The sequence below is a fragment of the Emys orbicularis genome, chromosome 12 (assembly GCF_028017835.1).
Source record: "Emys orbicularis isolate rEmyOrb1 chromosome 12, rEmyOrb1.hap1, whole genome shotgun sequence".
NCBI classification, from domain to species: domain Eukaryota; kingdom Metazoa; phylum Chordata; order Testudines; family Emydidae; genus Emys; species Emys orbicularis.
The window spans coordinates 18325276-18351037 of record NC_088694.1 but is presented as its reverse complement, the minus strand read 5'-3'; the positions used below and the strand labels follow the sequence as shown (position 1 = coordinate 18351037).

Below are 25762 nucleotides of genomic sequence, written 5' to 3'. Positions count from 1 at the left end.
GAGGGCAACTCTGTGTACGAGCAATAGCAGACACTACTCATTTTGAGCTTTTGTAATTTTCATTTCAAAGGAAAAGAACTGAGCATGGGATTGCAAACAACTTAAACATGAAATACTGTGTCGTTTCAGGCCCGAGAGACAGATTCTCTTTAGTGGCACAGTGCGGCAGAACGACATATACAGTTCTTAGCTCTCTAATAATCAGAAACTAAAACAAAGAAAACCCTTTCTCTCTCCCTCTCTCACACACACACTCTCTCTCTCACCCACCCCCCCGCCCAATCCTGCAAGGAGGTAGGTGCCCTCAACTGCTGTTTGATGATCACCTTACAGAGTCAATCCTTGTCTCCTCCACAAAGCTGAAATTAACTACTCTGCCCCTGAAAGCTAAGTGTGCCAAACTAGTTTTAATCTGAAATCACTGCGTTCTCTGACCACCACACACAGGAAGAAAGCTGAATTTTGGTGACAGCACAAGGCTAGAGATCAAGAGACCTAAATTATTTGTCAGCTTTGCTGAAAACTTCCTGTGTGACTTTGGCAAGTCATATGGGGAAACTGAGATGCTGACAGTCTGAATATTAAATGGGGATAATAATAAACATTACTTATTATTTGTATTATGGTAACACCCACAAAGTGCTAGGCACTGCACATGTACACATAAAGGTAAAGTCTGAAGCCCTGAAGAGCTTACAATTTAAGGGACATGTTCTGATTCACCTTAAACACGCTGAATAGCACCTTACCTCCCAAGTAGTCTCACTGAAGTCAAATTTACACCCACTTGGGGTACGTCAACTCAGCCACAGCAGCGAGCCTCCCAGCCTGGGTCAACTGACTTGAGCTTGTGGGGTTAATGATAGCGCTCTGAAGCCCACACCCTTCCCTAGGTTTCAGAACCTCAGCTCCAGCCGCGACTCCAAAGCACTGTCTACAGAGCTATTTTTAGACTGCTAGTGCAAGCCCTGCAAACCTGAGTCTCTCAACCCAGGATGGGATGCTCGCTGTCACAGGTTGTGTAGATACACACGGCCAGAGCAGCGTAAAGGGACTTTAGAGAATCAGGGCCATAGAATTTGACACAAAGCTCAATGACATCAATGTGAATCTTTCCATTGATTTCAAGGAGCTTTGGTTCAGGCCCACTGATATGGTCTCTACTCTGAAGGTGCTTATAGTATTCTGAATATCCATATAAAAATTCCAAACTCTTCTGTTCTTACTAACTGTGATAAACGCATGCCAAGAGTCTAAGGACCCCAAAATATGTTTTTCCAGCAGATGTACCCTGTTCTTTTTTCTATTGCGGGGAAATACAGGGATTTTATTTTTCCTTACATGTGTTGTGAAGCGTTGGGAAAGAGTTGTGAATACTGAGGAGCTGAATCTTCAGGACCATGAGGAGCAGCGTGGCTGAGAACCATCAATACTGGCCTATGGGGATACATCTTCTTTGAGATTCTGAAGAAGCTGATACTGTCATTGGTGATCAGGTCAGTCAGATAATCCTGTAAGAGGAGGAAAAAGTTGAATAAAATATTCCAACAGCCAATTAGAGTCCTAGATAGTCTTGGGTATCACGAGGGACATGGGAAAAAAGATTATTTAGCCTGGAAAGGAAGAGTAAGGAGAGACTAAGTTTAGGTTGTTAAAATTATGAACAATAAATGAAAAAACAGATCACTCCCTTCTCTCTAGCCGATGATATGGAAAAACAACAAGCCCCTCCAAGAAATTAAGGGCAGCTAAATTTAGAACAACTAGAAAAGCTTCTTCACACACGTGTCTAACCAAACTGTGGAACTCACTAGTTCAGAGGGTCAGTCAAATAGCATGGCTGGAATTTTAAAAGGTAATGGATATTTACAGGACTGTTTGTGTTCTGGGGTTGAGATTTTCAAAGCATGCAAGAGGATTTAGGCACATTGTCCATTGAAAGAATGCTTTGAAAATCTCAACTGATTTGTGGGGGGCTTTTTTTTGCCTTCCTCTGAAGAATCAGGCAGTTACCAAGGCTAGCAGCCAGATACTGGACTAGTTGGACCAATGGTCTGACTCAGCACGGCAGATACAAGAGAGGCACTCAAATACCATGATGATGGGTGCAGCGTGAGAATCTAAAGGTAGGTAGATAGAGGTCTCTATTAAAAAAACAAATCTGAAAACTTAATAGAGTCTCCTGGGAAAATGTAAAGTGAACATCCTTGGTGATCCTGTAGAGTATCAAGTACATGTTGTGATACTGGAAGCATGTGGATTGAAAACAGTGTCTTTGTGACACTCCCTGCATATCAAGAAAACTCTATACATCAACATAAGTTTCAGACACCAGCATGGTATTATTTATTGTAAAACAACACAAGCACAAAAGAGACTGGCTTTTCACCTCCAAAATCCAAAGTAAAACCACATGCAGTGTCTTGCTTTTATCAAGTCACCAAGTATGAGTGTGGTTCACATCACAGAGGATGGAATACCTCCCTGGTTCTCCCTTCAAGCACAGCTTTCTTTCATCAGCCCAGTCCCTGGCTTCCCGTGCACCTCCCTTTTATAGAGTAAAGGTAATGCAAAGCCGCAAGACTGACAGTCCTGGAGACTGAACTACTCTGTTTTGCTATATAACAAATCAAGTACAGTACAGTCAGTGTGTTCTCAATCTCCTTCACCCCTGCCATGGAGGTGCAAGAGAAAGTCAGCTTTCATTACTCAAAAGGGGCCTCTCTCACTTGATTTCTTTGTTCAAACTTAGCACAACTGCTTGCTGCCTCTCCCAGAACCAGGCTGACCAAGCTCCAATTTACACCTTTGCATATCAGTCTTGACTTGAAGCATTCCTGCTATTCCAATCCTAGGTTTACCCTATCCAAGTCTGCCACCTGTTCTGAATTATGTGGTGTATTTGTGATATGAATAACTATCTACAGAGGACAAAGCAGACATCATCAACTCATTTCAATTATGAAAGCTTGTGTAGATAAGCATAACTCCACCAAAAACAATGGAGGTCCACCAGCTGAGGACCTGACCCTCTATATCTGAAAAACTCTTCTTAATGTCTATTAAGGAACTGAAAGTCAATATTCTAATAGAGAACCCTGGAGTAATAATACACTCACATTTAATTAAAACAAATATGTATTTTCTAAGCCTGCTATAAGACATAATGAAGACAGAAAGACCTTTTGTCCTTGCGTCTGGCCTGTGAAGAGAATATGGATTTCTATTCCATTCTAAAGGGCAAGGGCAGTTGACAGGTCAAAATTGCCCTCAAATTAAAATTTTGTAAAAATAAGCATTTGCAAAACCTAAGACCAAATGGAAATATTGCCATGAATTTATTTTTATGTAAGCCTCCAGTTAAGATAGATTAAAAAAATTAAATGCGATGTTTTAAAAAAACCTAAATATGGCAAATTATGCTAATACATACAAAGTTAAATAGATAAGAAACTGATAGAAAAAGTGTAACCAACTAGTACATTTTCTGGCTAATATTTAGATTTAAAAAAGTGAATAATGATTTTGTTTGCCTCTATTTGTGAGGTGCCAAGCTTGAAATACTTTTAATGGGCCCGATTTTCAGAGAGTGTGTGCCCACTACTCACTTTTGAAAATCGTGGCCTTCATTGTCTAAAAATAAGAGTTAACAAAAAGTAAGCTAACATAATAATATTAAAAATGGGATTTTTTCTTTAACGGTATTTTTAATAAGGATATCTAGGTTTTTAAAATATAATTCTTAACCTGACAGTTATCCTTTAATATGAACTTTGTATTAAATTTGGATCTCATATATTTAATTTGTACAACTAAGAGGTCAATAGCCCATGGAAGCACCAATCGGCTTTGCTAACCTGTGTGCCAGTGGGGCAGAGATGTTAGAAACAAAAAGGTATTTGTTTTATGATGTGGAAGGGTCATTAAAACAATCTCTCTGGAGTCACGTTACTTCAACTTGTCCCTTAGTGGACAATTTAGTTATTAAAAGAAAAACATAAAAGGCAGGGAGGAAACATACAGTAGCATATTTCAACTACTGATCGATCCACCACTTGACTCCAAATGTTACTATCAATACATGTTGCTTTGTACACTACTGGCAGGGAATTACAGTAATAATCTATATGCAAAGATGTGATGGTCATTTGGAACATTTACTTTCTACCAGGGATTTTTGGAAAAAGGAGTTCTGATAGGTGTTCATACAGTTTAGATATGAAAATATGAAGAGCTGTACGAAATGAAAATGTGAGCATTTTAAAAATACCTTATATACCAAACAGAGTTGAGGGTTTTGAAGCGTGTGTATTCCCTCCTTAGCTCCCTTTGGAGCAACCGGGAACAGTGACCAGTAAAATCATTGACATCGCGTTATTCCACTGAAAAGTTTTCTAATTCAACATTTCCAATAGTTTAGGTGTTAAGATCAGCACTCTTGTCCTTTACAGATTAAAAGTGAAATGGGAGAGAGGCATAATTCTGTTAATCAGTTGTCCCTTCCCTTTATCAGCTGGTAATAGAAGAAGAAACCTGAGAAACCTATTAAGGTTCAGCTTCTGACACAAAGCACATTAAACAAAAAAACAAACAAACAAAAACAATCTACATTTCAGTTTCTTTAAGAAAAATGTTGTGTGTACACACCACCAGGAAAGCAAAAACATGTATAGGCAACATTTGTATTTTTTAAATAAAAAGGGCGAGGTGTGTTTGAACTGAATTCCTCTCATGTAAATCTATCTTACAAATGATTATGATGTTACAGTTAGAATTAACTATCGTTATAGTTAACTACAATTATAACCTTTTACTTCTAAATCCAGAACTACATGATGTCACTTTGTAGCTATTTGCTTTCCCCCCTCCTTCAAACAATGCCCCGTTTCACTCTTGGACTGTTTCCTTCAGGTTCCAGTTTTTCTAACCAAACCAGTTTACCAATAAATTATTTACAGCCATAAATCAGAGATTCTGCAACACACTTTAGGAAATCACACAAGCTGGCTGCTTTGACAAATGCATGCATTTTGCTCAAGTAATCATTCTCCTTGCTAGTAAACATTATGCAGCATGAGATGAGAAAGGGAAGTGGTGGGGCCTGTGCTGGGGAGATGGGTGCCAAACATTTTAGTGAGCTAAGTCAAGGTAGAGTATCCTCAAGTACTTTAGAAAGATATATATGTAACAGTTACACATCCACAGCATTCACATAGTAAGGACAGTTTTAATGTGTGATAAACTGATGCATCATGGACTCCCCAAAATTATCATACTGTGACCACGAAACAGGCTTTCACTTAACAAATACATACATACAAACCAATCCACCCACCCACCCTAAGTAGAAGGAATCAGATACTAATCTCATTTACACTTGTGAAACCCCACTGAAGTCAGTTTTATTTCTCCAGTTGTATACCAGTGTAACCGGCCAGAGGCCGGCCCAGTGAGTGTTAACTGAAGTGCAGAGCAGTGAAATACCAGTCTTGATGCAATTAAATCCATCTCTCAGCTTGTAAGACATATTGAAGCTTTTACAGTCTTAGGACATGTAACTTATATTCTTGTAGCTGCTAAGAACATTTTAAATAACATGTCCACCAGAAGTGAAAAGCTAATGTATGATCCAAAGCCGCCGCCTTAGGGGCTGAAACAGATGTTACTAGCACTGTCTTTCAATTATGAAATGAATACTTTAATTAGACTGAATCCATAAAGTGTTTGTATTCTTCTTGCAGTCATGTCCAAAGGGAAAAAATTCAAAATAAATCAATAGGACCTACCCTAGAGTAGTCAAATCCATGCTTCTCCTTCACGCCATTTCTACAGAGTGTGTAGTTGTAAAAGCGAGAGTTTTTAAGTAATCCAACCCATTCTTTCCAGCCAGGAGGCACATAGGAACCATTGTACTCATTAAGGTACTTCCCAAAGAAAGCTGGAGGAGAGAAAGGAGAGCTCGAATAAGTAGGTATAATACAAACACCTCAGAGACCACATTTTACCACACACTTCATCCAGGTACATTAAACATGGACAGCACATAGTCTTATGAAATTCTGCGTACAGCCTTCCCTGCATTTCAGAGCTCTCTAATGTTATAGGTCATTTGCATTTACACACCACTTGTATAAGAAATAAACCAGATCAAACTAATAACAAACTGCATTTAAAGTACCTATAATAGCGGTTGATACATTCAGGGTCAGTGAAACTGAGCACAACATGTCTCAAATAATGCCAATTACCACATTACCTCATCCTACCCTGAACCACCCAATTTAGCTGCCCTCTTCATATTGGTTACACTCATTTAAGCTATCTCCAGCTAAGTAAGTGCTCAGGCTGGTGTGGGAGACACAACAACAAATGAGGCAGTTCACAAAGTGATGAAATTTCAAAGGCTTAAAAGAAATGGACCAGCAGCCTGTTTGGCAGAAGAAATGAAGAGTACAAGAGACATTAAAGAAAGCTATGCAGGTGTGTGAGTCTTCCTCCCGGAATAGCTGTTCAGACTGACCCGGCTCCTGTAAGCCTCAGATGCAGTGACACAAATTACTTAACAGAAAATGGAGGAGAAAAATGCAAAATATTAATGTTATACAGAAAAGCACAAATTCACCAAGATGTTAATACCCCCAGTGATGCATACCTGGTACAGCAGTTTTTAAAGGTTAAAAGTTAACAGCACACCCACAGTGGGCTAGAGCAGAGACTATCACACTCATTCCTCTTTAGATTATACAGATTTTGAACCCAGAATCGAACAATGAATGTGACAACTCATGATGATGCTCTTGTCAATTGACATGTATGTGTATGTAGAGAGAGCAGAAGATTACAGTGGAGTGATCTGAGATCAGCATTTCCCCCTAAAGCTGTAGAATGAGATTTTTCAAAGGAGCCTAAGGGATTTGGATACACAATTCCCATACATTTTTATTGGGAATTGGATTCCATATTCCTTAGGCAGTTTTGAAAATCTTAGCAATAATGCCAGATTCTGACCTCCCTTATATTTGTTCAGATAAGGAGGATTTTCACTGAAATTGGTGGGCCAGCTTCTTAGCTGGTGCAAATTGGTACAGCTCCAATGAAGTCAACGGAGATATGCTTTTTTGCACCATCTGAGGATTTGTCCAAAAAGGGAATTAAGTCAATGTGAGAGAGATTCTCTTATCATCCACAAATAGCACTGTTCCTACTTGATAAGACACAGAAGTTAAAGTGCACAATCTAGGTATGATAAAAAAAATGGGTAAAAGATGTACCTGAGGACAAAGGGACAGATCATCAGGTTGCATAAGTTGACATTGCTCCACTGACTTCACCAGCTGAGAATGTGACCCAAAATCTCAGTGGAACTAGCATGATGGGGAACATGGGACTAGCAATAAAGATGGAAATATTATTTCAAAGCAGTGAATAAATGGACAACTTCTCAGGGACATTTAGTGAATAAGATCAGACCTGGAGAGCTACAGAGGAATTTCAAAATGTAATTGGAAAAAATTTATCCATCATCCTCTTCAACAGAAAATGAAGGTGGTCAACTAATGTGTCTCCCTAGCCATGACTAATGGAGGCAAAATCTGGGATCTTTTAAAACAGATGGAAGTGCTGAAAGAATCATGGTCTAACATGCAGAAGACAGTACGCGGAGATAGACGATCCATTGAAGAGACAGAAATTAATAAATACAGTAAATACTTTGAAATTCATCCAAGGAGCTTAAACAACTTTCCAAAGGTGGGTTAGCATTGTTTTCGCTATTTTATAGATGAGTAACTGAGCCACAGAGGGGTTAATTGATTGGTAAGTCTGTATGCAGTGTTGTAGCCATGTTGGTCCCAGAATATTAGAGGAAAGGTGGGTGACCCCATCCTGAAAGAAATCTTTCCTGAACCCCCTCTTCTGGCCTTCAAACAACGCCCCAGCCTCTCTAAGCTCATCATCAGAAGCAAGCTCCCCACATACCAAGACACACCAACTGAAAACCTCAGTCACCACGCAAAACCTGCAGTCATATCTCCACTACTACAGTGATCAACAACCTCCACAACACATTTTTCAAGATCCATGGGTCCTACACATGCCTATCACAACACACGGTGTACCTCATCCAGTGCACTAAATTGCCCAATAGCAACTATGTGGGTGAAACCAGACAAACACTGCGCTCTCGAATGAACTCACATAGGAAAATGGTAAAAGACGGAAAAAAACACCACATCACCTGTGGGTGAACACTTTTCACAAAGCGATCACTCTATATTTGACTTATCAGTTGTCATCCTCAAAGGAAACCAGCACAACACTTTCAAAAGACGAGTCTGAGAGCTTAAATCCATAACTTTGCTAGACACTAAAAGTCATGGACTGAATAGTGACTCTGGATTTATTCAACAATCTGACAACAATCTAGAACCCACTAACAACCCCACCACCCCCAGCTGCTTTTCCTCCCGCCGCCTTCTTCTCTCTGAGACTGGAGGGGTGTTAATGGGCCAATTCACCTTGAATGGGCCCTTGAAATGTGCATTAGTTATTTATGCTAAACAATCTGTTCCATTTTGTATTTAGCTGTGACACTCTGAGTGAGGCCAGGTCTACACCACAGACCTGTATAGGTATAAATACATCATTCAGGGATGTGAAAAATCCACACTCCTGAGCAACATAGTTACACCAACCTAACCCGCTGTGTAAACAGAGCTACGTCAATGGGATAGCTTCTCTTGTCGAGATACCTACCTCCTCTGATGGAGGTGGATTAACTACGCCAACAGGAGAAGCTGTCCTGTCGGCATAAATGTGTCGTCCCTAAAGTGCTACAGTGGCGCAGCTGTGCCGCTGTAATTCTGTAGGTGAAGACAAGCCCTAAGTTTCCCAGACCTGCAGAAGAGCTCTGTATAAGCCCAAAAGTTCGTCTCTCTCACCAACAGAAGTTGGTCCAGTAAAAGATGTTACTTCACCCACCTTCTCTCTTGTAAGTCTGTGACCGAGTCAGCAGCATTGTGAAGAATTCCAGTTCCCCTGTTCTAATCAACAGATCACACTTCCCACTTTAATAAGACCACAGTCACCAAAATCAGACAAACTAAGATGACAGCAACTAGCAAAGCAAAATCCACTTCACTGTAAATGGATAAAAATCGTCACGTCCTTTTAGAGGGTTGCACAGCACAAATACTCTCTCAAATGACTTTGCTTTCTGAGCAACATCCAATATTTAGAAAGTGAAAGGCAAACCACAATGATATGTGGGTAATTAAACAGAGCAGGAGATTTTGTTTTGTTTTGGCCCAGTATCAGGGGATAATGGATTGAGATATTGACTGTTGTCTACCGTGGCAGGTATGTACAAGGCAGTCTAAAGGCTTTTGTGCCTCACCCATATATTATATCCAAACAGAGTTAAATTTGGCACTGCTCCTCACCCCATTCATGGAAGCCCAGTTTCCAGTTTACCAGTCAGTTCCTAAAGCCTTTGGCTGAGCCAGCTAAAGAATGCAGAAAAGCAGCACTCTGCAAAGAATTACTTCATTGTCATTCAGCAGAGGCATTAAAGGAAAGTCTGAGTGAAGTTCCTTCCAGCACCTTTTGCATATCCGCCATTGTATGTTCAGGACAGCTTTATAATCTTTCATGGATGTCAAAGTACTTTAAGTAATTTTCTCTAGTTTCTAACCTTCACATCTCTCTTTAAGGTTCTTGAGAGGAAGGGAGGGAGAAAAAGCTCATTATTTAAACTCTTCTGAACGTTGCTCCTTTGTGCTACAAAATATGGGGCTACAGTAAAGCTCTTTTTCTGCTGGGGAAGATTTTGCTTTCATAGCATAAAGCTTCTGTCTAACACACTTTTCTTTTTCTGCTTCAGTCCAGCCCATCACCATAGACAGCTGCTCAGTGGAGAATGCAAGCCTTCAGTGCATCCAATTCCAGACTGCTCCAGGATTTCATTAGCAAACATTTTCAGGGACCACAGCTATATATGCACGGCTGTGTTCCAACATCCAGTCTATGAAGTAACTGTAAAAATATATCCAGATGGTTTTAAATGCTTTTTATACATGTAATAATAATAAAGTGGGTTTAAAAATTACTACACAACAGTCTCTCCCATGAATAGGTGAAGCAGGGTCCACGGCAGATAGGATGAAACTAAATGGCAAGTCCTGTACACAAGGTAACCTCTCCTGCCAGATTTTATGACCCCACCAAGTTCTCGGCTCCCCAAAGTTTCCACCACTCCCAACCACCTGGAAGAGCCTATAGTGCATGTTGGAGTTGCAGCTAGAGTTTAAGAAACATTTTGCTGAAGGATAAAAAACAAGAACGAACATGTAATAATTTGCTGCATGTTGTGGATTGATACAAAGATTTCTTTTGATAATGTAATTTATAAATATATTAGGTCCCCAAATTCATGGTTTAAAAAGTGAATCTGGCCTGACAACATGCAGTCTACAGAGCAAAACCAAAAGAACAGACTTCTCAGTTTGAAAATGGTCTAAAAGAGTGCATTTATGACCATGGCAAACTCTCAACTCAATGCTCCTCCCTCCCATCCTTACAAGTCTTTTTTATGATCATTTTTATATTTTAAGGATAAATTTCCAAAAAATGAAAGGTAACAACAGAAAGGATATTCAAATATCTTTCCACGGCTCTAAATTCAAGTGGAAATTAAGAGGCTGTTCCTAGCTGGAGCATTAGAATGATGGGGGAAATCATTCCTCTCATTTCATCCCACCTGGGCTGTGATGCCAAGGCCCAACACTGGAAGTTAAGGATAGAGGGACTGAGTCTAATCTCACTTATTCCAGTTTAGATTGGGAGTAATTCTGCAGACGTCGGTGGAGTTTCACGAATGTAAAATTGGTGAGAGACAGAATCAAGGCCAGAGTTACTGCCCTTCATTCACTCGCCTTGACAATGGAGTTCAAGTCCTATTCAGTGCTATATAATCAGTTTCTTTTTTATTTAGATATGTTTTCGTTAACAAGAGATCAAGAATCTTTATGCACTTCATCTTAACAATAAAACCAGAGTGCTTATGTTCCTTTAAAATAGGTAACAGGATGAAATTAAGAAACAAAAGCACAGGTGGAATATCATTAATAACTTCCTGACAGTGATATGTTACATTATGGAATAGTTTCTCCCATGAGAAGCAGTGGAAGCTAAATCTCTTATGATATTTAAGCCTACACTGGGGTTATGCACTAGAAAAATATATTATAAGGAGCATTCTTGCCCTGGGTTGGATGAGCTAGAAAGCCTAATAGGTCTCTCTCATCTCTAATTTAATTTACGTGATTCCCAAATTTTAGCACACGGATTTATATTTCTAAATAATTTTATTAACAAAATAGTGCAACGAAGATTGAAGCTCAGAAAAGCAAAGTCAGGCTTCTCCCTATTATGGGGTACAAGAGTTGAGTTTATACTATGGGTACATCCAGACTACCCTCCGGATTGGCGGGTAGCGATCGATCTATCGGGGATCGATATATCGTGTCTCATCTAGACGCGATATATCGATCCCTGAACGCACTCCCGTCGACTCCGGAACTCCACCAGGGCGAGCGGCGGTAGCGAAGTCGACAGGGGAGCCGCGGCCGTCGATCCCACGCCGTGAGGACGGGAGGTAAGTCGAAATAAGATACGTCGACTTCAGCTACGCTATTCCCGTAGCTGAAGTTGCGTATCTTACATCAACCTCCCCTCCCCTCCCCAGTGTGGACCAGACCTATTACTTCTTCCCCTCAAAACTCTTTATATACCCCCGTGCTACTTATTTATATCCACCTGCTACCCAGTTAACACCCTGTTAAACTGCACACACCTGCAGTGACTTTAACCTCAAACCTCTGTGCCATAACTATTAACCTTCTACATTCCAAATCAGATATCACGTGTCAAGTACTTTGTAGAACTTTGCATTCACTCTGATATATTTTTAGCAGCCGTCTTTCCAATCATTTGTTAAGGTTTTTAGCTGCCAATCTGAAAGTTTTCCATATGGGTTTGTTTATTCCCCTGAGTTGCTCCATTTCTGTTTCTAATTTTTCCAGGTCAAGTGTTTGAGCTAAAGTTTGCAACTATTCAGTTTTGAATGGAAAAGCAGCATTTCTGCTCTGATTCCTATTACGGTATCTAGCCAAAATTATTTTGTAACACTTTCTTGCTCTGTAAAAGGCATTCAGATAAAATCATGTGTAAGTGAGAGAGTTTTCAGCAAGGCAGAGTATTTATGTGTACTAGTAACAAGCACGAACTCTCAAGGTCAAGTTCAGTACTCACATCGGGCCAAATTCTGCACTCACACTGGTAGCAAAGTGAATGGATTTAAAGTGGTGTAACACTGATAGATCTGAGTTAATAATGTGGCCAGTTACTCCAACGGTAGTCAGTATAAAATCTGTCTCCCAGGGACAGTTTTTCAGAAGAATTCAGCTCTGTCAGGCACCAAAATAAAAGGCCAGATTTTCAAAAGACGTCAGCACATTGGGTGCTGAGCTCTACTGAAAATCTGGCCTTTGATTAGGTGCCTAAATGGGAACTGAGCTCCTGAGCTCTTCTGAAAATCTATCCCCAATTGTGTTGAACTGACCAGTTGAAAATCTGGCCCTTAGCATTTAGCAATAATAGGAATTGTAGCTCTGCTGCAAAAAGTTAAAATATCTGCTATTAGTATTATTAGCTCAGTAACGGTTATAAATCTTATGAGCCATAGAAAATATACAATAGGTTCTTATACACAAAATCCTTTTTGAAAGATGAAAAGGAGAGCTTAGGGCCACATTTTGCCCTCAAACCCCATCGATTCTTGGTTATAAGCAAAGGCACAATTTGGCTCATAGGGATTTTTTTTTAAAACCATGAAATGTTTGCTGGAAATCAGAGATTTAGTGCATCTGCCACACAGTCCTTGAAAATGATGAAATCTTTGAGGAACGTAATAGTCAGCTAGGATTAAAGAAAGAGACGTATTAGGTGCATTCTTTAAAAAGTCTGTAGCACATGATAGCCCAGATTTTCCTCTGCATTACAGTCTGCTGTCGGCAGAAAGCTGCCCTAAAGCTTGTGTACCCCGCCCAGCACTGTAGGGAAATCTCTAGTGGCATAGAACTGGAGTAGGGGGCGGGGCTCATACACACCCCCTTCTCCCAGAAGTTGATTTAGAATTTGGGGTTGGAGTGAAAAAGGATATCCTGATGATCCGCTGATTCCTGGTTGCCCTAAAAGTCCTGGTGGGCCATCGGCAGCCAGTGCAATTACAGCAGCCTCTAGACTGCTCTAATTTATGCCAGGGGACGGGTCTGGTACACACCTTGGGGAACACAAATGTACGTTTTACAATATCTTTGTGCACCCTCCTGAGTCTGTAATGCACATTCCTCAGATGCAGCCAAGGCTCAGTCCCAATGTTTATTTACTGGCTCAGGCTGGCTGGGGGGTGGGGGGCAGAAGTGGAGTCAATTAAAACAGAAGAATTTTACCAAAATATTTGGAAGTGGTCAACAAGGAATTAAAACAGAAGAATGTAGATAATAAGCCAACTCCTGCTTGTCTTTCTCAGGTAGGTAATCCCAATGGAAACAATGGGCCAGAGCGTGCTCCCATTAAAACCAATGGGACTATTCAAGTAAACGGAGCAAGTCTACTGTTGTAAGGCCCAGATCCCTTTTCCTGAAATAAGCCAGCATGTGCTGAATGGAGAAAAGCCCTATCAGCCATATTCTCAATGCCCTGCCACTCAAACCTTTACAGATCTTGATGGCCAGCTGTGACTATTCTAGTTTGCTACTTTCCCAGAATGCTCCCCCTTGTCCTCCCAAAAACCAACAAAAAACCCCAAACGCCTAGAAGCATAGTACATTACAAACTGACCACATGGCATTACTATCTCTTTTTGCAACACAAGCCCAAAAAGAATCACATTCTTAGGATTTATCCTCCAGTTTTCAAATGTAACATTTCCTCTTTCATGTAAAAATATCATAAACCTATCCAGTATTGGATTGATAAACTTTTGTAATAAGGAGCAACATAATCCAAGGTTTATCTGGTTTATTCTGAACCTTTATTAGTAACAGAGTCAGCACCAATTTATTTTGGTCAACTCCAAACTTAGGACTGGTCTACACTGAAAACTTACATTGGCATAGCTACATCTTTCAGGGGTGTGAAAAATCCACATCTGTGAAAGACGTCGCTATCCTGACCTAATCCCCAGTGTAGACAGTGCTAGGTCAAGAATTCTTCTGTCAAACTAGCTACCACCTCTTGTGGAGGTGGATTGGCGATAGCAATGGGAAAGCCCCTCCCTGCAGTGAGTGTCTACACTGAAGTGCTACAGTGGCGCAGTTGCAGCTGTTCTGCTGTAGCGTTTTAAGTGTAGACATACCCTTAAGAGAATTTCATTCAAGGTCAGTTTGTCCACAGGATTTGAGAAAGCCCCTGATTGCCAAACTCTGGGAAGGTATTAGATTATGTTGTGCAAGAAGAAATGTCTACCCCCTTGAAACAGAACCTGTTTTTTTCCATTTAGCAGTAAACTTGGAAGAAGCACTAGAAAAACACTGGCTGATGAATAAATATGCAAAGGAAACAATATAGTCTTATTGGACCTAATTAAGAGAAAATTCCCACCCTGACCACCAAATTCCTTTCTACTAAATTTCCATCCAGACAGAAGAACTGTAAGATTCTACAGATAGATTATTTTCCATATGTTCACCTAATTCACTTTTCCCATCTTTTCTTCAATGACCTTTGTAAGATATAAGAGCACCAGGACTTTCATAACAGCTGACCTATATGTCCCTTATGATGCATCTAACTATATCTTAGGTACTAATCTCCCCCCTTCCCATAACATCTGAGCACCTCGGAATCTTGATTGTATTTTGCCTCACAGCACCCCTGCGAGGTAAGAAGGTGCTATTATCTCTGTGCCTCAGCTCCCCATTTGTAAAACAGAGAGGCTAAGTGACTTGCCCAAGGTCCCACAGGCAGCTGGGAACTGGACTTGGGTCTCCCCTGTCTCAGACTAGCACCCTATCCACCAGACCATCCTTCCTCTTATACAGAAGTAAGGGAGTTACAATTCAACACAGCTTGCTAGTCTGCCTCCAGAATGTCCTTTCCATAACGGCTTATGGATGCAGGCGGTTGCTTGCCAGAGCAGTTACCACGTTCTGTTCTGCTAGACTGTTCCACTAAGAGATTTCACAAAATCTATTGCTTTGTCTTTGAGCTGGATACAACAAGCCAAACTTTCCCACTACCTACCAAACCACGTGTTGCTGCTGCGCTGGATGAGTCTGTAAACAGTATGGGCAACATACAATATGCCTGAGCTCTCAGAAGAGCAGTCTTTAGAACCTGCATTAGAGTTGTTGCCTGGAGTTTGATTGTAACCTTACCACCCTGTGGATTAGCCTCTGCAGTCATTAAAAATAAGGGTGTCTTAGAGAAGTTGTGCCTCAATATGATTTTGAAAAGCTGAATGACAGTTCCGCAAAAGACAGAGTTCTGGAGAATACCATCAGAAAGGAAGTACTCAGTTAGCATAATGAGGATTGTGGAATACATGCCTAGATAGACAGAGATCCTAGACAATATGGGGAAAATCTCTTCTCAGTCTTTTGGCTAAGATCCTGCCTAATATCCGATGCATGCTGTGTTAGGAAACTATATGCTACCCTTTAAAAAAGACAGGCCCAACAATCTGATAGGTCTTTTCAGTCTGTAAATACTATGGTCCTAAATGATGTAACATGGATTTTGAAAGCATTTTGATAATGTGCAAATATTCTATTTAGCTTTTTGCTGTTTTGAAGGCTATGAGATAAGAATCCTATTTTTAAGAAATACCACTCTAAAAATTGCTACTTGGCAGAAATGATAAATCAATATGACAAAGCCATTATACTTTAAATGCTAGAATTGGCATCCTATCATAAGAGTAAATTACTGGAAAAAAGATGAGGTGTTTCTGACAATCTAAAATATCCAATGCTGAAAACAGATACAGTCAGGCAAAAGGGAAAGGGAGGGGTGCCAGTGATATGTGGCTGGGCAAAAGGAAACCACAGATACTTTCTTTGGTTTACTTCTACAGCCATGGATGTATTCATGTCAGGTACAGAGGCAAGCATTGTTGGACCCTGGACTACACTGTGGATCTAAGTTAGGAAGATATTTATAGAAGGGCATATGCGCCTCTCGTCTACAGAATGCTTAGGGAAACCTGTAGAATAAGTCATAGTAGGTAGCCAGAGGGGATAGGTGGCTATGCAGTGGAATTCTCTCTAGTGTACAGATGCCTCTCATTTTTGCAGCCTCTGCATGAAGCCCAGCTGTGGTTCGGCCATTCAGTCAGGGGGAAGAGCCAGGGAAACAGAGTTCCAGATAGCATGTTCCCTCTTAATTCTATAAGAGCTCACAGTACATCTACATAATAAGTTACAAATGCTCAGAGCCCTGTCGATATACACTGTAGAGGAGGTACATGCATGCAGAGGCCAGATTCAGCACTAGTCAGCTACATGAGGTGAGAGTTGGAGCCACTCTCCTGACTCCAAACCACAAAAGACCAGAAATCCAAGAGCCTGTTCTCTGAAGATTTTGTTCTCTCTAATTTCTGCAGGGCATTCCATCTCCCTATACTTCATTGCTACAGGCCCTGCTTGCCAGAGAAGATAACGTAGTTAGAGTCAGTGGATTATGGGCTATAGATCTACCCTTCACTTCTGTTTCTTTTAACATGGTGCCCAGTTGCTCCCTGCAATAACTGCAACCATAGTAAATTTTATGTGCAAAAATCCTCCGTCCATGTTATTTTCAAGCGTAGAGGTCTCCAAAACTGTCTACAAATAGGGTATTATTGGTCTGACAGCCCCTGCTAGGATGTTTCAAAACAGAGAGCAATGTAATTTAGGCCAATAGGAGTTGAAAGTCATTGAAAGTCAATGGACTTAGGAACTTAAGTGCCTAAGTCACTTCTGAGAATGGAATTTAGGCACCAAAGTGACTTAGGCACTATTGAAAATTTTACTCCAAGTTCCTCATCTAGTACAAAAAACCCCTTGAACACAGGAAAGCAGATATCAGAGTTGGGATACATTCTTTCCCAACATGCATAGAACTCTCAGTGGGAGGAAGCATGGTCTAGTGCGGGAGTGGGCAAACTTTTTGGGCCAAGGGCCACATCTGGGTGGGGAAATTGTATGCAGGGCCAGGGCAGGGGGTTGGGGTGCGTGAGGGAGTGCGGGGTGTGGGAGGGGGTGCGGTGTGCAGGAAGGGGCTCAGGGCAAGGAATTGGGGCAGAGAAGGGGTGCGGGGTGTATGAGGGGGCTCAGGGCAGGGAGTTGGGGTGCAGGAGGGTGCAAGGTGCAGGCAGGGAGTTGGGGGGCAGGAGGGGTTCGGGCTCCAGCCCGGCACCGCTTACCTAAAGCGGCTCCAGGGTGGCAGCAGCGTGCACCGGGGCCAGGGCAGGCTCCCTGTATGCCTGCCCTGACCCTGACCCTGCACCGCTCCAGGAAGCGCTGCGGCTCCTGGGGGAGGGGGTCGGAGGCCTCTGCGTGCGCTGCCCTTGCCGTGCCTCCAGGTACCTCCCCCGAAGCTCCCATTGGCCGCGGTTCCCCGTTCCTGGCCAATGGGAGCTGCATGAGGCAGTGCCTGGAGGCATGGGCAACGTCCGGAGCCCTCTGCCCCCCCGCCCAGGGGCCGCAGGGAAGTGGTGCCAGCCGCTTCTGCAGAGCGGTGTGGGGCCCACGGTGCCACAGGGGGCAATCTTGCGGGCCTGAGCCAAAGCCCTGATGGGCCATAGTTTGCCCACCCTTGGTCTAGTGGCTAGGGCACCAGACTGCAAGCTAGAAAATCTTGCTTCTGTTCTCAGCTTTGCCAGAGACCTGCTGTGTGACCTTGGGCGAGTCACATCACCACTGGATATCTCTGTTTTTCCTCCCAACTTTGTCTGTCTTGTCTATAAGCTCCCCAGGGCACAGGCTATTTCCTACTATGCATTTGTGACCCCATTGTGCCAGGCACTGTACAATCTCAGTTGGGGTCTCCAAGTATTACTATAATAGAAGTAATAAATAACAACAGTGGAAAGCAGGATGCTGCAGGGAAGAGCTGAGAATCTGAGAATTTTGCCCTTGCCATGTATTTGAACATTATAATCCAGTCACATCTTTTCTGGGTTCATTCCTCCTTTAATAAGCATTTACCAATAGCATTTCTCCTATTTCTTAGAATTAAATTTATGTTAAAGTTATTCTGAAATGTCAAAACCTCAGACAGTGATGCAGAAAAATAATTATTTGAATGCAGTCAGCTACTGTATCTGTTTAGTCTAATACTAACTGAAGGAAATAGAACATTGTGACTGAATTTTAATGAATTAATTAGTTAATTATTGTAAAGGCCTGCGAAAGTGCTAAGTATGATTATTACTTTTATTCCCAGGAAACCTCAAATAATAGCAGAGCTAGGCTTCCTATAATGATATTTCTCTCAGTTCATAAAAAATGAATGGTGTAAACTGGTATTTATTAATTTTTTTGTATAATTCAAGTATGAGCCTAATGTCATAAGGCCAGATTCTGCCATCCTGACTCAAAATGAGTAGCCTTTTATTGTGTGAATAGCCCCGCTTAAAACACTGGGCTATACCTGCAGTAGGTTACTACTCAACATGAGTGAGGATGACCTAATCTGGGCCATATATATAAATGTGTTGCACCTGCTGCATTTTGGTCCAAGTTAAGTGCTGATGTAAGTGAACATAACTTCCACTGAAGCCTCATTGAAGCCAATACCCACTTTCACCAGAGCTGAATTTAATTAGTTACACAAGCCTTTTCATTTCCTGACTGTAGATGAGACTGAAAAAACCTATAATATTCTGGAATGGGTCACCAATTTTAAGACCTAATCCGTAAGACAACCAAAAAAAAAAAAAAAAAAAGGAAAGAAACTTTTCTCATTAATGTCTACGGAAAAAGTTTAGGTTAGTGTTACAATCAAATATCTTGGTATTTGTTACTAGGAAAAATACACCTCCACAACAGTGTATCCTGCATTTTAAGTGCCGCGTCCTTAAAAAAAGATGTGTGTATCCATGGAAAACAGAACCTTCTTTCTGTAAATGTTTATACACGGAATATTTGGCAGTCAATTCTCAGACACTCAGAAATGTTTATCACAAGATCTCTTTGTTTTCCCTCCATTCTAGACGTCTCCTGCTCCGGGTCTGAGCCTCAGTGCCCATTATTTCACATCATGATGATTCAGGCATCAGAGCTTTCACCATGCTTTTCCATAAATGAATCTTCAGCTGACTTAATGTGTTTACCTAAATTGTCCTTCCTGTATAATTTCCCACAATGTGTAATAAGGCAATGATATGAGAAGCTCTTGAGTTGGACTGTTTGATGTACAGAGAGCAGGAACACACTGTCTGCATGGATGAGATGCACAGACAGAACAAGGCAGCCTTTATAGTTACCCCTCATGACACCAGAATTTTCCAGACTGCAAGCCAAATTAATGCTCATGATGACACACATATATACTCTCAGTTGCTACACGTTTGGTGGCAGAAGGAAAGGAAAAGCCAAACTCTGTACCGTCCCAGTGCTTATTTTAACTGATCCACAGAAGGGTGAAACCACAGCTCAGTCCTGAATCTTATGCACTCTGGGTGAAATCTGCCTCTGCTGAATTCAGTAACAAAACACCCACTGACTTCAATACTGCCTGGATTTCACTGTCTTGTTTATGGTGCTCAAGCAATGTTGATTGGTGCTCTATAAATATGATAGACTGGCAGAGAGTTTAAAAACTACAGAGACTAAACTTCAGGAAGTGATTGTGGGACTATCATACTGTTCTCTTGCCCTCCTACACTTTTTCCACTCGATCAAGCGTGGGAGAATCCTGCGTCATGTTGGTTCTCCTGCCTGCACTTAAGTGGCACTGTTCCAGGGGTATCAGCAGCAGCTGCATAAATCTGACTGGAACTGCATGAGTCTGAACAATTCCAAACCACTGCTTCCATTGCCACTAGAAAATACCACAGTGCAGGTAAGAGAACAGGTAGGAATATCCCACAGAATGGTGAGAATCCTAGTCTGCAGCAGGGACATAATGCAGGGATAGACACTGAAACCACAATGAGAAGGGCCAAAGTCAAACAAATACAGAAACTAGGGAGGTGGAAAAGGGGAGAGGCAGGGAAACGAAGGAAGGTAAAGGAGAGAAGAGGGTTAACAAGAGAAAGGAGGGAAGAAATGATAAAGAAAAGAGAGAAAGTAACTGGACTGGGAGCTAAAAGGAACAACAAAATAAATAAATAAATATTTAAAATAAAACCTCCCCCTTAAAGTTTTGAATCTCCCCATTTGAAAGTGAATGTACGAGAGCTTCCTTCCTTATGGTCCTCCCTCAAATGAAAAGACTAACATGAAACAAAATCATCATAGTTTCAGAGCAAATCAGTGTCACTGTCTTTGACTTCAGTGAGATTTATGCATGTGCTTACATTTCTTTAATAGGGAGCCTTTCCTGAATCACGGACTTTGTTCAGGGCTGCAGCCATTTTCAAACAGAACCTCACATTTCAACAGTGAAATTTTACTTGTCACAGCTGAAAATACCCTCCTAAGAAGCTTCTTCTTGAGATGTGAGATAATGAGTGCGATAGCAAATCTTCTAAAATGTGAATCCTTGAGATTAGTTAGTGAAGCAGGTAAATCTGATAAGATCTCTGGACGAAGCAGGTAAAATGAACTGCCACACACAGCAGATACACCCTCCTTATCAGTAAATTCAAGCCAGGAATCAGAAATGAACAGCATGCTCTAGAGTTTCAGCCAGCCTTCGTTAGTGGCCACCGTCAAATTTGCTTCTATGATCAAAATCCTGTATTTGTCTGCATTAATGGGGATTTCATTCATACCAGAAAGTCAGTCACACAGTTCTATTTGCATTCACAAAAGTGGTATGTTTTGCATGTCAACAGATGTTACAATAAATTTGGCATGTACCAGGGGACAGCTTGAAACTGGGACAGGTTGAAAATTTTGTCTAGATTTACTGTACATTAAAACTGACTATTTTTACTTGAACTTCCTATTTAAATTTGAGTCCAAATCCTGAGAGATGAACATCTGTGACTCTTACTGAAGTCAATAAGAACAGCAAGTGTTCATGATTTGGCCATTGAATATTACAATAACAATTACAATGATCAAATAGCAGCAAACAAAGGACAAATGCATTATAAAGAGGAAAACATGACCTCAGCGTCATGTGCATTTTGTAGGGTCACAGATGTTAATGCCAGGAGCGATAAATGAAAGGAAATTCTATCAAGTAATTAGGTAGCCACACTTCCTCAATTTCAAGACTAATTCAAGCCTTTATCTGAGCAAAACAAAGCAAGGAAATACCCAGTTTGTTTGAAGACCACTCCCTGCTGTCTGAGCACCAAATGCCCACGTGAGTGGTTAGAAAATATTATGGCTACTATTTAACATTAATATTGCAGAAGTGCCTAGCAGCGTCAACCAGATCAAGAATCTACTGTGCTAGGTACTATACAAACATACGGTAAATGACAGTCCTTGCCCCAAAGAGCTTAGTTAATGTATGCAGGCCTAGGATTTTGTATGAAATCATGCTTCCTGACCTACAAGATGCTGATGAGCAGCTCAGTGCTAGTAAACTCAAAGTAATGGGCAAGGTCTTGCACTGCAGGGTTTGTGGACACCAGAAGGAAATGGGCTTGAAGCAGCATCTCATACTTTCTGAATTCCTCTTCCTAGGCTCTTTATTACTACGAGGCATTTGCACGCAAACAGGAGCTTTTGTTTCTCAAGAGTTCATCTGCTCCTGCTGCCTATTCCTCAGCTCAAATTTTTTCTTAATCTTCTATTTGGGAAATCATCTCCATAGTAACCAATTACCCCAACCCAACCCACACGCACACTGACCAAGGTGACGTTTCTTCTCTTCTTTCCCTAGTTTTACTAAACTAACTTATCTGTTTTAAGAGGAACTCCATCTTCCCTCAGTCTAGGCCCTGGCGCTCTCCCAGTTTCTTTCCTCTTCACTGAAGGTTCTGCCTTATCCACCTTAGGAGCATCAAAGTATCATTTAGCAGCACAGTATGTAAGTGCTGTATGTGGTATGTCATGCCCTGGATTCAGTTCCACGCCAACAAGATATGCTGCTCCTGGAGTGAGTCCTCCTATTTCTAACTCCACAACCTGCTGAACAGTCTTATACACTGAAGTAAGAAAAAAATGGTGTCAAAGCTGCTTGCAAAGCTGAAGCTCTAGCACCCTGATTTACTGTGGCCCTTTGCAAGAATAAACTAGAAGATAGGACACTGGCTTTTCTATTTGCTGCGAGGTCTGTGCCTGGTTTTTTTTTGTTCACAAGTCAGCAGCTGGAGAGATGGTTAGGTGCATGGGTCTTACCTGTCCTGTATCCTGTGTTATTCAGGTATATTGCAAATGTGCGTATTTCATGCTGAGCTTGCCAGGATGGAGAGGAGCAGTTCTCATTGTTGGTGTAGGTGTTGTGGTTGTGAACATATTTCCCCGTGAGAATAGAGGAGCGGGATGGGCAGCACATTGGGGTTGTCACAAAGGCATTGATGAAGTGAGCACCTCCCTGTTCCATGATCCGCCTCGTCTTATTCATCACTTGCATAGAACCTAAAAGAAGAAAACCATCAGCAGCTTACAAAAGGTTTTTCTTGTTTTCAGTTAAAAGAACAAGCCACAAGCTCACATGCTAAGTCTACCAGTGTCAGGCAGAGGGGGAGAGAACAAATTGCAAGTGGGCAAGGACATCTATTACACAAAACAAGCCCAATAAGGAATGCAAGATTTCTGAATACAATATTATAGATTATAGATTCTTACTAGAAGATTATAAATGTAGGGCTGGAAGGGACCTTGAGCGGTCATCAAGTCCAGCCCCTTGTACTGAGGCAAGACCAAATAGACCTAGACCATCCCTGGCAGGTGTTCGTTCAATCTGTTCTTAAAGACCTCCAAAAAAGAACTAGATAAGTTCATGTAGGATAGGTCCGTCAATGGCTATTAGCTAGGATGGACAGGTATGGTGTCCCTAGCCTCTGTTTGCTAGAAGCTGGGAATGGGCGATGGGATGGATCACTTGATGATTACCTGTTCTGTCCATTCCCTCTAGGGCACCTGGCATTGGCCACTGTTGGATGACAGGATACTGGGCTAGACGGACCTTTGGTCTGACCCAGTATGGGCGTTCTTATGTACTTAATGATGGGGAATCCACAACCTCCCTTGGAAGCCTATTCCAGAGCTTAACTATCCTTATAGTTAGAAAGGTTTTCCTAATATCTAACCTAAATCTCCCTTGCTGAAGATTAAGCCAATTACTTCTTGTCCTACCTTCAGTGAACATGGAGAACAACTGATCACAGTCTTCTTTATAGCAGCCCTTTAACATTTTGAAGACTGTTATCAGTCTTTTCTAGAGATTAAATCATGCCCAGATTTTTTAACCTTTTCTCATGTCAGTTTTTCTAAACTTTTGATCATTTTTATTTCTCTCTACTGCACTCTCTCCAATTTGTTCACATCTTTCCTAAAACGTGGTGCCCAGAACTGAACACAGAACTCCAGGTGAGGTCTCACCAATGTTCAGTAAAGTGGGACAACTGCCTCCTGTGTCTTACATGACACTCCTGTTAATGCACTTCTGAATGATAACCTTTTTCACAACTGCATCATATTGTTGACTCATATTCAACTTGTGATCCACTGTAATCTATACCCTTTTCAGCAGCACTACTGCCTAGCCAGTTATTCCCCATTTGTAGTTGTGCATTCAATTTTTCCTTCCTAAGTGAAGTACTTCACACTTACAATTGAATTTCATATTGTTGATTTCAGATCAATTCTCCAATTTGTCAAGGTCATTTTGAATTCCAATCATCTCATCCAAAGTGCTTGCTACCCCATCCAGCTTGGTGTCATCTGCAAATTTTATCAGCATACTCTCCACTTCACTAATCCAAGTCATTAATGAAATTATTTTATAGTATCAAACCCAAGACCGATCCCTGCGGGACACCATTAGATATGCCCTACCAGTCTGACTCTGAACCATTGATAACTACTTTTTGAGTATATTCCTTCAACCAGTTATGCAGCCATCTTATAGTAATTTCATCTAGTCTGCATTTCCCTAGTTTGCTTATGAGAATGTCATGTGGAACTGTATCAAAAGCCATACTAAAATCAAGATACATCACATCTACCGCTTCCCCCCATCCACTAAAGCTGTAATTCTGTCAAAGAAGGAAAATAGGTTGGTTTGGCATGATTTGTTCTTGACAAATCCATGCTGGCTATTCCTTATAACCCTATTATCCTCTAGGTGCTTACAAACTGATTGTTTAATAATTTGTTCCAGTATTTTTCCAGGTATCAAAGTTAGGCTGACTGGTCTATAGTTCCCCAGATCCTCTTTGTTCCCCTTTTTAAAGACTGGTACTATGTTTGCCCTTCTCCAGTCTTCTAGGACTTTACCTGCCCTCCATGAGGTCTTGAAGATAATTGCTAACGGTTCTGAGGTTGCTTCAGCTAGTTCCTTAAATACCCTAGGATGAATTTCAGCAGGTCCTGCCACCTTGAATACATCTAACTTAGCTAAATGATCTTTAACCTGTTCTTGCCCTATTTTGGCTTGCACTCCTTTCCCCTTGTTGTTAATATTATTTGTGTTAAGCATCTGGCCAGAATTAACCTTTTCAGTGAAGACTGAAGCAAACCAGATATATTAAACACCTCAGCATTCTTGATGTCATCACTTATTAGCTCTCCTTTTCTGCTAAGTAGAGGACCTATACTCCCCTTTGTCTTTCTCTTGCTCCTAATGTATTTAAAGAACCTCTTCTTCTTACCTTTTATGTTCCTTCCTAGGGGTAACTCATTTTATGCCTTAGTCTTTCTGATTTTGTCCCTATATTCTTGAGCTATTCTTTTGTACTCCTCCATAGCAATTCATCCATGTTTCCACTTTTTGGTAGGAATCCTTTTTGATTTTCAGGTCATTAAAGAACTCCTGATGGAGCCATATTGGACTCTTCCTCGTCTTCCGATCTTTCCTTCATATCGGGATAGTTTGCATTTTTGCCTTTTATATAGTCTCTTTAAGAAACTGTCAACTCTCCTGAACTCCTTTTTTCCCTTAGATTTTGTTCTCATGGGACCTTAACTACCAGTTCTCTGAGTTTGTTAAAGTCTGCTTTTTTGAAGTCAATTGTCCTTATTCTGCTGCTCTCATTCCTTCCTTCAGTTGTTCAAATACAATCAAGATCAACAATGACCAAGGTATGTTACAGATAACCACTGTTATCAATGGCCACCCTGTTTCCTAAGGGACATATTCCTCTGGACTCAATCCAGTTCCTGGTGGGGAGGCATCCACTTCAAAGAAGCCACCATCACTATTGGCACTCATTGTCTCTCTGTGCAGAGAAATCAAGGATTGAAAAGACATGGAGAATGAGTTTCCCTCTGACTCGTAAACGTGGTCCCTCTAGATTAGAATTAAAGCATATTGATGGGGAAAACTTGCACTGCTGCTGCTTGGACTATACCTGATCTAGAAGGAAGTTTAATTGGCACCTGCCCCTAGCACAACATGCACTTAAAAAAAATCCCAAATAAATAAAAAACTT

General features: G+C 41.2%; 1 protein-coding gene across 3 annotated transcripts in view; it reads right to left on the bottom strand.

The window, feature by feature from the left end:
• The window catches only part of SULF2 (sulfatase 2), a 97641-nt gene that overhangs the window by 57499 nt on the left and 14380 nt on the right, over positions 1 to 25762 (bottom strand). For all 3 annotated transcript variants that reach the window (XM_065414417.1, XM_065414416.1, XM_065414418.1), the window contains exons 2-4: positions 22506 to 22745; positions 5787 to 5938; positions 1342 to 1511 (exon numbers count right to left, since the gene is read on the bottom strand). In XM_065414417.1, coding sequence (XP_065270489.1) covers positions 1342 to 1511; positions 5787 to 5938; positions 22506 to 22745 — 562 coding nt within the window. The remainder of the gene's footprint in view (positions 1 to 1341; positions 1512 to 5786; positions 5939 to 22505; positions 22746 to 25762) is intronic.